This window comes from Pseudonaja textilis, chromosome 1 (genome assembly GCF_049901715.1).
Source record: "Pseudonaja textilis isolate UNSWEBS1 chromosome 1, rPseTex1.2, whole genome shotgun sequence".
NCBI classification, from domain to species: Eukaryota; Metazoa; Chordata; class Lepidosauria; order Squamata; family Elapidae; genus Pseudonaja; species Pseudonaja textilis.
The window spans coordinates 17,487,522-17,501,940 of record NC_141990.1 but is presented as its reverse complement, the minus strand read 5'-3'; the positions used below and the strand labels follow the sequence as shown (position 1 = coordinate 17,501,940).

At 40.6% G+C, this 14,419-nt stretch overlaps 2 protein-coding genes across 5 annotated transcripts in view; one reads left to right on the top strand and one right to left on the bottom strand.

Annotated features, from left to right (window-relative positions):
* COL26A1 (collagen type XXVI alpha 1 chain) overlaps positions 1 to 14,419 on the top strand; it is a 202,460-nt gene that overhangs the window by 74,507 nt on the left and 113,534 nt on the right. The window lies entirely within an intron of this gene.
* On the bottom strand, positions 12,277 to 13,588 carry PFN4 (profilin family member 4). The gene has a single exon (XM_087921310.1). It carries the CDS (start codon positions 13,577 to 13,579, stop codon positions 13,193 to 13,195), a length of 387 nt encoding a protein of 128 aa, XP_087777436.1. The 5' UTR covers positions 13,580 to 13,588; the 3' UTR covers positions 12,277 to 13,192.

The window sequence follows — 14,419 nt, the reverse complement described above, 5'->3', positions numbered from 1 at the left end:
TCCCCTTGCTGAGGCCCAGGAAGGCAAAAAATGGAGGGAGGGGCTGAGCTCCTCCATTTTTTGCCTTCCAGAGCCCCAGAGGAGCCTTAGGGGAGCAAAAACTCCCCCCCAGAGGCTCCTCTGAGGCTAGGAAGCTCCCCAAAATGGGTGGGGACAGCAAAAAAGCCCCCAAAACCCCACACCCACCCAGTCACATGGCCACACCCACCAAGCCATGCCCACAGAACCAGTACTAAAAATTTTTGAATCACACCACTGCTCTGAAACCTCATCCCCTTGGATAGTAGCTATCCTCATTGTTTTCTCCTGCCTCATCAGAGTCTTACAAAAAAGAGTTCAGAAGCCATCAAGCAAGAAAAGGGCATCTAGCTCAGACCAGGCTTCTTATTGGTGAAGTGTTCTTTGTACTATGCAGTGGTGTTGTATGATCACATTTGTTATTTTATCAAAACGTGAATGGTTCAAGGTTTTTTTTTAAAGAACAGTGGAGAGAGAAAAGAACTAGGAAGGAAAAAAAATAGTTGGAGGCTGCCCATTTGAAATCTTAAGGAGAGATGCAAAATTATAAGTATATCCAGTATGACATCTCGGATCCAATTCAAGGTCCTGGTTTTGACCTTTAAAGCCCTTCATGGTATGAGGTTGGGTTATCTGAGGAACCACCTCTGCCTGATTACATCTGTTTGTTTCAAAAGAATCCACTGGGTCTTGTCCAGGGGTGGGATTCAAATTTTTTAACAACCAGTTCAGTGGGCGTGGCTAGGTGGGCATGGCTTTTTTTGCAGCAACCCCCCCCCCCACTGTTTTTGGGTCTCCTGGGCCTCAGAGAAGCCACGGGGGGGGGGGCATTTTTGCACCCAGGAAGCTTCCCTGAGGCCCCAAAAGGCAAAAAAAGGAGCGCGGGGGGTCATGCAGTACACCCCCTCCATGAGCACCTTTTTGCCTCCTGAGCCTCAGGGAAGCCTCCTGGGTGAAGCAGTAAGACAGCGAGGGAGATCTGAGCACAGCTGATTGTTGGAACAGCTGATCGTCGAGAGGAAAAGAAAAAAAGAAAAATCTTAACAGTGACTAGGAGGGGGAGAATACATGTTGGGCATATGCGCGATGCAGTGCATGTGTGATAAGGACTGACTGGGCAAGGAGGGGAGGGGAGGGGCAGATAGAGAAGGGCGGGGCCAGCCAGGGGCATGATTTACCAGTTCTCTGAACTGTACAGAATCATAACAACCGGTTTTATAGAACTGGTTCGAACTGGTGGAAACCCACTCCTGGTTTTGTCAAACCGGGAAATTACATTTACATGGCGAGCCCAAAGAGACGAGTCTTCTCTGCCAAGACACTTGTCTTATATGGAACATTCTCTTCCTTGAAGTGAGAACAGTTCCATCCTTTCTTATTTTCGAGAAGTTCCTCAAGACCTGGCTTTGTCATCAACCTTAAAGGTCTCACGATGGGTCAGATCTTGAAGTGGCTCTATTGATGATCAGATAGATAGATAGATAGATAGATAGATAGATAGATAGATAGATAGATAGATAGATAGAATTCTTTATTGGCCAAGTGTGATTGGACGCACAAGGAATTTGTCTTGGTGCAAATGCTCCCAGTATACATAAAAGAAAAGATACATTCGTCAAGAGTCAAGAATCATAACAACACTTAATAATAGTCATAGGGAACAATAAGCAATCAAATCATACTAGGAAACAGTCAATATAAATGTAGATTAATAGGTATCACTTCGGTGGGAAGATAACAACATTCCATGCGCCTTTGGTGTATAGCCATGCTGGCCACATGACCATGGAAATTATCTTCAGACAACACTGGCTCCCTTGGTCAAGAAATGGAGATAAGCATCATACCCTAGAGTTGCACAAGGTAAACCTTTACCTTTTCTAATACTTAAATCTCTTGTTAGTGTGTGTTTAATATAACAGCAGTTTACATGTTTAGACTTTTTCTTTGATATATATGTTGCCCACTATCATTTCTTGTGAGATGAGTAGCCATATACATTTGATAAGACAGTAAATAAAGCTATTAAGCAGTGGAACAGCCTACTTGTTGGATTTACAGTAATTCTATCAATATTTTTAAACAAAGACTAGATAGACAAATTGCCTGGAATAAGGATTCCTAACTTGGGCAAAGAGTTGGACTAGAATGATCTCCAAGGGCCCTTCCATCTTGATTCTATGATATTTAGTATTTCTGACCAGAAATTTTTATAAATAATCTGTTAAAAATAGTTTGCTCATGAGAGCTAAATACTGAAGGCCAAATCTGAATAAAACAATCTTAGAAAACTCTTTGCTGTTGTATACTAATTACCAACCATTTTAATTACTACTAATCCAAGGAGAATTGTACTTCCAAATAATTATTATAATAAAACTGGAAGCTAGCAGCAACAAATAAAAGTTTGAGTGGGCAATTAGTAATGGGACAATTTGCCTTGGCCAGCTAGCCCCAGTCAACCTGCCCCAGTTGTCTCGCTGCAGCCAACTCAGTGTGGGACATCTCACCATGGCACAATTCACTTGTCCCTCTCTTGAGTTATCCTGCATTGAATTCTCCCATGGTGAGTTATCCCGCAGTGAGTTGGCCATGGGGAGTCAGCCACGGCAGTGGGTGATATGAATGTAAGGTGCAGTTCTTATGTAGCCTGTCTAGTGCCTTCTTAAGGTAGTTGGCCACAGTTGGATGGGATAGAGAAATGTTGGACTTTCGTGTTTAAGGAGACTACTATTTATCTTTCACCTCTGAAAGCAAAATATCTGAGAGTTTCTTCACTACTTAAAGGAATTATTTGATTTCAGCTGCCTGAATCCTAGATTCAATATTTCTAGCATCCTTCAATTTTGGGACCTGGATCATGGAAGATGTTGCAAATTATTCTGTGTGAAGGAACATGTGAAGCACACTAGCCTTGGGGACTCATCAGTATTTATTTGTTTATTCCTTTTGTTTGTATCTAGTTAGGTTGGTAAGATAATGAAGAACTTAGCAGGAATTGTTTTTTTGGCTTTGAAGGCCTTTATTCAAACAATTCTGCTGTATAATAAGCTTGACTTTATTTCTCTCTTTCTTTCTTTCTCTCTCTCTCTCTCTGTTTGGAGCAAAAGGAGTTTTAGCTAGAACAGGAAATGAGCCTATTCAGCCACCCAGACTGCTAAATCCTGATATAAAGACCATATGGAAGGGGGCAGCCCAGAGGTGATGTGCACTAATTATTGCAACATGCATCAACTTGATTGATTTGAATCCAAGATAATGCTGACACCTCAACCTAGTCTGTTTCCCTTCTCCCATGTGCTTAGAAGTTCAAAGACAAGGATCTTCTCTTGGGAGGCTAAAATGTCCCCCATCAACTTGGAATCTTGGCACCAATTTGATGCAGCCAGCTAATGACAACTGTTTTACGTTTTCTCATATAAATGTCAACCCCGTCTTCTGTCCTTTTTAGATACAGATTTTCGTTGTTTTAAAGGAATAGCAAATCACCAAGGGCGACGATTGCTCTACCTGGTTATTCTGGGAAGGGTAGTTTGCAGGCTGTGACTTTGTGAAAGTTCAGGATATACATACATACATACATACATACATACATACATACATACATATTTGTTTTCTTAAGTTTTCGCGGGTATTCGCGCCTCCCAAAAATATACAAAGAAGGCATACCTCTCAGACCCATAGTCAGCTCCAGAGGAGCACCACTACAAAACCTAGCTAAACACTTAGCAAAACAGCTACAGCTCCATGCTGAAACAGCAGCTTCACATGTACAAAACTCATACCACTTCTTGGAAATGATCAAAGATCTACACGTGGAACAAGAAAAACTGCTTGTAAGTTTCGATATGGTTTCACTGTTCACTCAAATCCCGATAAAAGAAACTCTTGAAATCATCAAAAATAAATACCAACCAGCTAAACACCTCATGGAACTAACAGAACACTGCTTAACCAACACATATTTCATATACAAAGGACAAAGATACCAGCAAATTGAAGAAGACCCTGTGGGATCACCACTGTCACCCGTCATTGCAAACCTGTTCATGGAAGAATTCGAATCCAGAGCCTTGGCTAATGCCATCCACAAACCCAAACTATGGTTAAGATACATCGATGACACATTTGTGATTTGGCCCCATGGAAAAGAAAACCTAAACAATTTCCTAACACACCTAACAGCACACACCCCAAAATCAAGTTCACCATGGAAACGGAAACAAACAACTACCATTCCTAGATGTACTAATCTACAAAAAAACAGATGGCACACTAGGACACACCATATACCAGAAGAAAACACACACCAACCGCTACCTCAACGCCCAATCCCACCACCACCCAGCACAGATAAACTCCGTGGCCAAAACACTAATTGCTAGAACCAAACGCCTGGCAGACAAGACACACATAAAGACTGAACTATGCACCCTGACTAAAGTACTGACAGCCAACGGCTTCCACAAAAGCAAAATCACCGGCTTGATCCACAAAAACACACTGAGACATAATGGAGACCTAGAAGATGAACAGACCTATGGAACAGCTGTCCTGCCCTACATAAGAGGTACTACAGACAAAATCAGTAAGATACTACACAGGCATCACATCAAGACTGCCTTCAAAACAGACAGAAAAATAACAGCCATCCTTAGAAACCCCAAAGATAAAATTGACCTGGAAAACCAAGGCATATACAAAGTCCCCTGTGCATCATGCCCGGCCACATACATTGGACAGACCAATAGAAGAATAAGTACCCGCCTGGATGAACACAAAAATGCAGTAAAAAAACTGAAACACACTTCCTCACTAGTCCAACACATGAAAGCCACAGGCCATAGCATCTGAATACCATGCATGTAAGTACCCGCAAAAACTTAAAAATTCTCTAACAATTGTATGAAAATGTTTAGGAACATCTGGTCAAACTGTATTTTTCATTGACTAACTAAGCAAACAAAACCTGCACAACTTCAGTGTGGTTGAAAGTTAAGCCTCTTCCTACAAAGTTAAATGCACAGTTATATGCAGTTAATTACAGATTCAAATTAAATACTAATATAGCATGATTTTGGATGCCCTTCACTTTTTTTGGTACACTTTCTTTGGAAACAATAACAGCTTGCAGATACGGATGTCTTGTAGTTTGCTCGGCTAAATTCTTGCTTTTGGAATTTTTTCTTACTCTTTCTTGCCCGATTTTTCTTATCCAGAATTATTTTCAAGTTTCTTTGCATGCACTGCATTTTTGAGATACATTATGGAGATTTCCCATTATGCTCAATTCTGGGTACTGTAAATGCCATTCCAAAAACCTTTACCTTTCTCCTCTCTAATTAAAGAACTTCAGACATTAGCTTCTTGGGTATGTTTATATTTAGCTGAATGCATTCTCTCTTCTACCTGGAGAATGTTTCCTGTGCCACTGGCTACTACAACATAATCTCAAAGCAAAATAGTACCACCCCTGTTCTTAATGCTTAAGTGCAAGGAGAAATGAAAAAAAAAAATTGAAAAGCAAGCAGATAAGTGGTTCATTAAACATATACTTTGATCAGAATTTATAAGCCTATATAAACAACTGTAGGTTTTATAGCTAATTGTTTCTAGATCAATCCTGTATGAGTATATCTTAGTTTCTTCTAAGAATCCAAGGAACTAGAAATATTGAAAATATCTATTTTTGAATATATCAAATAGTATACATATTTGAAATTGGGTGGAATGTTAGTATCACTTTCGACATCTTTGTCCTGCTTGTGATTATTTATGCATTTATTTACCGCATTTTATTCTGCTCATTCATATATTTATGGAGTGTATGCATCTCAGTTTCAAGAACTTTAGGTAGCACAAGCCAATAAAATAACACAATAATATAATAAACCCCAAAGATAACCATATATAATTATAGTAATGCTCACATTTGTTGCCAGTAAATATAAAACAGCAAATTCCAAAGATCTTTCAGAACAGCTAAATTGATACCGACTCCCATAATGCTATGCGGGGGGATGTTACTTAAACCTTTGGGGGTGAGTCATTCCAGGAAAGTGGTGGTGGTGGGGCCTGCCACATAGGTTGCCTGTTTTTAGGCCCCCTCCTTTCTAACTTCTCAGCAAGTGTTCTCTGACTGGGAATCTTGGCACTGTATACTCACTTTTCTCTTTCAGACAATATTGTACAGCAGGGAGATAAAAATTGCATGGGATACCAGGATGCATCAGTCCCCGGATGCATCCAATTTAGTAACTTATATTTTGCAGAGCTCAGCTATAGTCATCTATTCTGGCACAGCATGTTAATTATCAGTGGATTAAATTGACCTCACTTAGTTGATATTTTGCTTTAGGTATTTCCCCCATTATCTTTGTAAAAAGAAACGAAAGATATTTTTTTTTTACATTATTTATTTTGGAATCTTATTGCATGGACTTTTGCCCATTTCCCCATTTTGGTCAACATTTGATTGTGTTCCTTGCCCACTAGATATTCCCAGTTTTCTTATCATGAAGAATTTCATTTAGCATTTTCCCATTTTCAGCCACCAGTCTGGAAAGAAGAGTTTTCATATGGTTGGGTGTCCAAATCGTAGTTTCTTTGCTTTTTTCAGCTTCATTTTGTTGCCTGCACTGCAATTTACAATAGCTATCAGGCTCTCAAAAGAGGATTTTACAAGAAGGAGAAAAGAGATCTGGAATTCATTTCCAAGTGCTTGACACAATGTTGGAGCATTTGGCACGACAGATGTTTGTTTCAACTATCATGGGCTGTGGTCTTGAATGCTCTGGCTTGTTCTATAAATATTTAAAGGCCGCCTTGTCTTACAAAAGTGGCCATGATGCCTTGCCATTCTGATGAGCAATATTTCAACTTTGGATTCAGTTAAATGTACATCATGCTTTGTTCATTTTATCTAGAGGCTTCGTAAATGTCAATTATACTTTATGACCATTCCCAGCAGTGGTAGGATTCAATTTTTTTTTACTACCAGTTCTATGGGTGTGGCTTGGCGGGCGTGGTGGCTTGGTGGGTGCGGCAGGGGAAGGATACTGTAAAATCTCCATTCCCACCCCACTCCAGGGGAAAGTTACTGCAAAATCTCCATTCCCTCCCCACCCCACTAACCTGCTTTCCAGCTTCATTCTCCTGTGCAGGGCAACAAAAGAAGACCCAGCCAATCAGCTGGGACTCGGGAAGCAGAGAATAGATGGGGGCGGAGCCAGTCAGAGGTGGTATTTGCCGGTTCTCCAAACTACTCAAAATTTCCGCTACTGGTTCTCCAGAACTGGTCAGAACCTGTTGAATACCACCACTGATTCCCAGCACAGTACATCTGATGAAACTTCCTCCTATTTATTATCTTCAACCTAAGGTTCATTTATTTATATAAAGAACAGTATGCACATGCTTCTGGCAGAGAAAGTCGGCTACACATAATTCTCATAGTGACATGTAATGGGTAACTTCATAGGAACAAGTTTACTTAGTGGTGATGCCCAGCCTTGGAATGCCTTTCTGTAGTGAGATAGTGTTAAGCCTTATTTTATTATCTTTTCAGCATCAGGGAAAGGCATTTTTATTCTTCCATGATTTCTAACTCTTATTTTAGCTTTAATTTTAATGCAGCAGCGTTTTTAAGTTTTTCTTTCTGCTGTTTACCACTTTAATTGTATGTATTTTTATATTTATGTTTATGTGCTTTTACGTACATTTTGAGAGCCAATATCATGTAATAGGTAAGGTGCTGGACAAGGAAGAGGTCCAACTTTCAGCCATGGAAGCCAGCTGGATGATTTTGAGCTAGTCAGCTCTACACTGGGAAGTAAAAACCATCTATCTACTAACATGCCCTGCAACAATATGGTAGATTACTCTTCAAAACCATTAATGAAATATATAAGGTTAGGGTCATGATCTTGAGAACATTGTAAGGCACTTTAAGAAAGCTATATTATGAAGTACAGTGTGTACATTTTTCAAATAAACATATAATGCAGGATGCTAAAAATTACAGTGGAAGAAAACATGGAAAACCAAGGAAAGGAAATAGATTTGAGACTCTTGAAAGAGAATATGACTGGCTGGCAGAAGTCTTGCATAATTAGGTTAAAAGTCCCATTTTTAACTGTATTACCTAGGTTTTTCTCCTTCCCTTTTGCTCAACTCTACCCGGAATTAAGGGATTACAGGGTTGTAAAAGCTCAATCACAGTATATCAGAGGTAAATGAATATATCTCTTTGTATATATGTCTCTGTGATATGTAGGGAAGAAGTAGGACTGAAGATAATTAAGTATTTTCATGGAATTTGCCACAAATTCTAACAGTTTCAAACAGTCACTAAACAAATGGCTGTAAATTGAGGACTCCCTGTATCTTCATTGCACAGCCCTTGGCATATTAGGAAATACTGCAGCAGGGATATCTGATGGAATCAGAATATGCATATAGGCTCCTGTGCAATTTGAACCATGCTAAAGAAATCTGCTTCCAACCTTCCCTCTTAGAGAATACAGGTTGACCTCAGATTAAAACCACTTATTCAGCGGCTGTTCAAAGTTACAACAGAGTGCTCAATAGACTTATGACCAACCCATAAAGTTGTGATTGTTAACAACATCCCTGCAGTCGTGTGATTGCAATTTTAGCACTTGGCATCCAGCTCACAATGACTATAGTTGCAGCATCCTGCAGTGATATAGCAATAGCACTCCCTCTCTAAGCGGTTTACCAAGTCAGCGTATCGCCCCCAACAATCTGGGTCCTCATTTTATCCACCTCAGAATGATGGAAGGTTGAGTCAGCCTTGAGCCTGATGAGATTTGAACTGCCAAATTGCAGTCAGCCGGCAGTCAGCAGAAGTAGCCTGCAGTACTGCACTCTAACCACTGCACCACCAAGGCTCCATATCAATGCCATTTGCTACCTTCCATTCTGTCTTTGCACAAGAAACTGGGAAACTGGCAGAAGCTGTATCTTGCTGTGTTTCTGCCTGCTTGTCAGTGTTCTATAATGCCTACCCGTAGCACCTGCCCCCCACTTCATAGCATCTATAGCACTTGCCCACCCATGCCTCTATTTGCCTGTGCTCTATAGCAGTGGTCACCAACCGGTAGGCCGCAGCCCACTGGTGGGCCATGAGAAAATTTTGGTGGGCTGCAGAGAAATCTCACCCCCAGAGCAACCCCCAAAGCAATTAATCCAGGCTGCGTAGAAACACAAGGCTACACCACCCACATGGCCCACAGGAACCCTCCCTGCCCACTCACTCCTTACCCGGCAAACTTGGCTGCTAAACTGCTATTTTTCCTTTTTCTGACCGTCATCTGTTCTGCTGTGCTGGGAAATTTAGATTAGCTAGGAAGCAGGAAATGGTTGGATTTCTTGCTTTCTAGCTAGTCTTTAGATCTTCAGCTCTGCTTTTAAGTACAGCCGAACCTTAGTACTGAAGGCTTGCTTGCAAGCAAATTCAGTGCAGACTCATGGCAAGCAAATTCAGTGCAGACTTACAGCAAGCAAATTTGAGAGACTGAGCTAGCCGATGGAAGATAGATAGATCACTGAATGATTCTGTGAACAACTCAATCTGCCTGCTTTGCCTGATTTTGGGTAAAAGTTGTTCTTTTTATATAAAAAATTCAATATGTTCATACATGGTATGTTGTGAGTTAATTTTATGAGTTTGCTTGCAAGCAAATTTTATGTGACAGACTGAGCTAGCCGATGGCAGATAGATAGATCTTTGAATGAATGTGGTTCTGTGAGCAACTCAATCTGCCTGCCTGCTTTGCCTAATTTTGGGTAAAAGTTGCTCTTTTTTTAAATAAAAAAAATCAATATTTACATGCATGGTGTGTTGTGAGTTAATTTTGTGAGTTTGCTTGCTAGCAAATTTTATGAGTTTGCTTGCAAGCAAATTTTAAGTGACAGACTGAGCTAGCCAATGGCAGATAGATTTCTGAATGAATCTGTGTTTCTGTGAGCAACTCAATCTGCCTGCCTGCTTTGCCTGATTTTGGGTAAAAGTTGCTCTTTTTTTATAAAAAAATCAATATTTATATAAATATTTATGGTCCACGAGAAAATTTTGGTGGTCTGCAGATAAATGTACCCCCAAAGCAATTAATCCAGGCTGTGCGAGAACACAGGGCTGCACTACCACATGGCCCGCCCACCCACTGCCCCCTACCCTTTGGCCAAGTGCAAACCTTAACTTGAGTAGAGCCATGCGAGTTGGAACTGGAAGGTAAGACCAACAGCGGGGGAGGGAAATCCGCCCTGAGGTGGCTTGCTGACGTTGGTGGGAAAGTCGTTCCCATATTCCAGAGCTGCAAGACTGGCCCTTTGGTCATCTTGGAGCAGCTGCTCCTCCAGTCCATGGCAGGCCGGTGCACCTGGGTGGAGGAGCAGCTGCTCCGGGATAACCAAAGGGCCAGTCCTGTAACTACTGCAGCTCTGGAATATGGGAATGACTTTCCCACCAACGTCAGCAAGCCACCGTCAGTCAAAATTCATATTAGTGGTCCGCGGGATTTAAAATTATGAGTTTGGTGGTCCCTGAGGTCCAAAAGGTTGGCGACCCCTGCTTTATAGCACCTATTCACAGCACCCACCCCACTGCCTGCTGGGTTGCTTGCCTGGGAACCTCACTTCTTGCCACATTGTTATGTGAGGTCCTTGTTTAATAACCCATATGTTCCTGGGGCTTTGACAGCAATTAGGATTGTCGTTGCTAAGCAGCTCAGTCACATGCCATCAAGCTTTGCAACCACATCCTGATTTCCTTTTTAACTTGTGGACTGCTTGTAAGGATGGGGACCAAAACTAAGTGGATGGAGAGTATTTGTATGTGGGCATGCTCTCCTCTTCCTCGTGATTATTGTTGATGTTATTTGTGAATTTATATGGCCATCTATTTGAAATGATTTTTAGCCTATTGGAATCTGCAATATCTAAGATGTACCTGTTTGATGAGTATTTTGGAATGAAGGCCTGAAACACTTAAGCTTTTAATAAGAAACTCAGCCTGGTGATCTGGGGTTGTTTCGTCTCTCTCTTTCTCCCTGTTTGTAGGTCTGTCTATCTGTCTTGTTTGAATGAATAAAGTAGAAATTAGGGGAGGAAATCCCACGTGCTTCCTGAAGTCCTTGGAGAAACAGTCAAATCAAAATGTCTTTGGTTAAATTGTTAAATAATGTGGGATTGGCTTAAAGCTTCTACATAGCAGCTCCTGGGGCTTTCTTAGATGAGAACTGGATTGTTTGACTATGCTAGTGAGAATTAAAAACAGAATTATTTTTAATTTTAACATAGTCAAGAGATCCAGATCTCATCCAGACAATGAAATGAAACTATGTACAAAAACTAATGTATTAGATAGAAGAAAACATATTGACAACTATTCTAAATCCTGTAATCTTTGCTTTTCTCCTCTTGTTTTATTTCTGTGTCCCAGTATGGGTAGAGAACATTCTGCCAGGTGAGAAACCCTGCTTTGGAAATTCGGTTGTTAAAATGGTCTCATTTTATTGACATTGTATTGTTCTAAGTTGCATCCTAGGCTTTCCTTCCAAGTTTCCTTACCTGAGGTAATAAACCTGCAGTTCTTGGCCTAACTTTGCCAGCCTTGTTGGGGGTGGAGACTTAAGATTAATAACAAAAGAAATTTGTCTCTTTCCCAGCAAACTGTAGGGCTGAAAGGGAAAAAAAAGTATTGGCAAAGCAAAAGTGGTAAATGGATGGGGATGAGAAAGAGACAGAGAAAAAAATGGAAAAAGAGAATAAAAAAGGTTATTTATTCCTCTCTATATAACGGATGACCACTTTTATGCCCCAGGGCCACATATGGACTTAGAAAGCCTTGTGTGTGGCCCCCTATGCAAACATACCTCATTTTATTGCATTATGCTGTATTGTGCTTTGCAGATACTGGTTGTTGTTGTTTTTTATGAGACCCTCCGCCAACAAAATAATTATGGCTTGCTGAAGACTCAGATGATGATTAGTAGTTTTTAGCGATAGTCTTTTTTAAATTAAGATATCTACATTGGTCTTTTTTTAAACATCATGCTATTGCACACATAATAGTCTACGGTTTATTGTAAACATAATTTTGATATGCCCTTGGAAACAGAAAAAAAATTTCACTTTAAAAACAGAAACAGAAAAAAATAACTCACTTTATTGCAAGATTTGCTTTATTGCAGTGGTCTGGAATCGAACCCACAATATCCCCAAGGTATGCTTGTACTTCTTCAAAAATCACCCTCCCCAACTGTAATGCTTAGTGGAAGAGAAGAGGAAAATAATTCAGGCAGGGAATACTATTAACCACACTTATTGAACATTTACAAATTAACATTAGCTCAAATTTAAAATCACTCCTTGCTCACCCACTCCTTTGTCTTGGACCTGTCTGCTTTCAAAGTGGCACAATCCTGGCGTGCCAGTCTGTGACCAGTTACAATCCAGCTTGGAAAAAGCTGCCCTGTGTATTACTGGGCATGGCCAAGACGATGTGCACCCAAGATCTAATGGGTCTGACAGCAAATGCGGATTTTTCTAGCATCCAAGTTCAGGGGCTGGGAACCAAAGGCAATCCAAGTTGTAATTGAGGCAAAGCAAAATCCCAGAATTGCCTCTTTTTGAGAATAAAACCAAGAAAGCTATGGTTTGCTGCCTTTTTTAACCTGCTTCCTTACTCTGTCCAACGGTAGAGCTGACTCTGACTGGAAATTCCCCATGGAGGTCCAGTGGTCCATTGCCTTGGCAACCTGGTGGTCCTTTTTCTCAACAAGGGAAGCTGAGCCTTACCACTTGTGGTTGCCGTGGCAACATCTCTGCCAACCTCTGCCAGAATCTCTCATCCCAGGTTAATAGCAAGGAGATGGTCCCTGTCTCCACCCATGCTTGCCATATCCTTCTCTGGAAAGAGGCTTATAGTAATTCAATTCCACATCAAGATGCTTGTCCGCACTTTGAAAGTGTTTAATGACGATGCTGGGTATTCTCCTGTATGCGCTTCCAAAGGACATGTCCATTGAGACTGATCCGCAGGGAACACACTGTGTTGTTCAAAAAGGGACATTTCTTTTCCTGGTTGCTGTGCCAAGCAAGAATTTTGAGTAGAAAGTTCTCTTGCTCTTTTCCTTCTTCCTTCCTTTCTTTAGTTCCCCTTTGCTCTCAGGTAGTCTGCTAGTTTCTCCACTGCCTCAACACAGACACTGGGATACATGCCTTGGCAATATGTTCCAACCAGGATAAAGTTTCCTGTTTTAGCCACTATCACTCCTTCTTCTTTTGCTTTAAGGTAGATGGAGTTGCTATCTGCTCGGTAGCATTTATAATACCGATCATTAAAGTACTGCCCTTCCCTTCGTATTTGGGCCGGGTTGTTGAAGAAAGCTTGGACAAAGACTGTGGCCCAGGTGTGAATATTAAAGCCTGGAGTTGCTGTCATCACGTTCATGTCGGCTATTCTGATAAGGGCAGCTTTGTCTACATGCTTTGTCTTGATGAGACCATCAAGCAGCAGAGTTTGTGCCTGGTTCATCTCCCTCTGTGTTTGGTAACCAAGGCTTTGGCTTCTCCCTTTAGAATGTAAACAGTTTAGTTGCCCTGGTTTCTCCCAAGGGATTCTGGGAACTGTAGTTTATGAAGAATGCTGAGCTCACATGCTGAGCCATAGACTAGGTAAGGAGTAGAGTTAAAGCCCAGCCTCTTCTATGAAATGGCAAAGCTTGTTTTGCTTTTAAATCTCTTTCCTTTTTAAAGATAGAGATCCAGAGCAAAGTGTGCAAGGATAATTTTTTCTAACGGATTTGAAAAGAGAGCGGAAAATCACTCTGCGTTCTAACCTCTGTGTTTTAATCTTATGTTAATGGCACTGTTGCTTAAATATAACTCCTACACCCCTTCTGACCCTAACTTAAATATCAACTGCATCTCCCCCCCACCCCCAAATGACATTGAAGATGTCAAAAAAAAAAAAGAACACAGGAATCTATTACTTCCGTTATTGGAATTTTAGCAAAAGTAAAATGACTCCACAGTTATAAATAATAATTTGGGGAGGACATAGTTTTCCTTTCAGGTAGATAAGATGTTAGTAATAAAAAATTAAGAATGATACCTCTATTAATTTGGGATCTTTTACACTGCTTCAAAAAGCTGCAGAATTTATTTGATTAAAGATAAAAATGAAACACAGAAAAATTGTTCCGACTTTCTTTAATACTTAAATTATTGGTCCTTAGAAGTGCCATCCACCAAAAAGACATTTTACAGTGTTTGTTCTTAAATAAAGCCATTGAAATTTCTAAGCAATCTTTCTGAAATCTGAAAATAGACCAGTTGAGAAGTGCTTATTAAACAACATCAGATTGTTTAATAA

Coding starts and splice junctions, on each gene's coding strand:
- PFN4 (XM_087921310.1), bottom strand. CDS start 13,579: ATGAACCAGGCACAAACTCTGCTGCTTGATGGTCTCATCAAGACAAAG.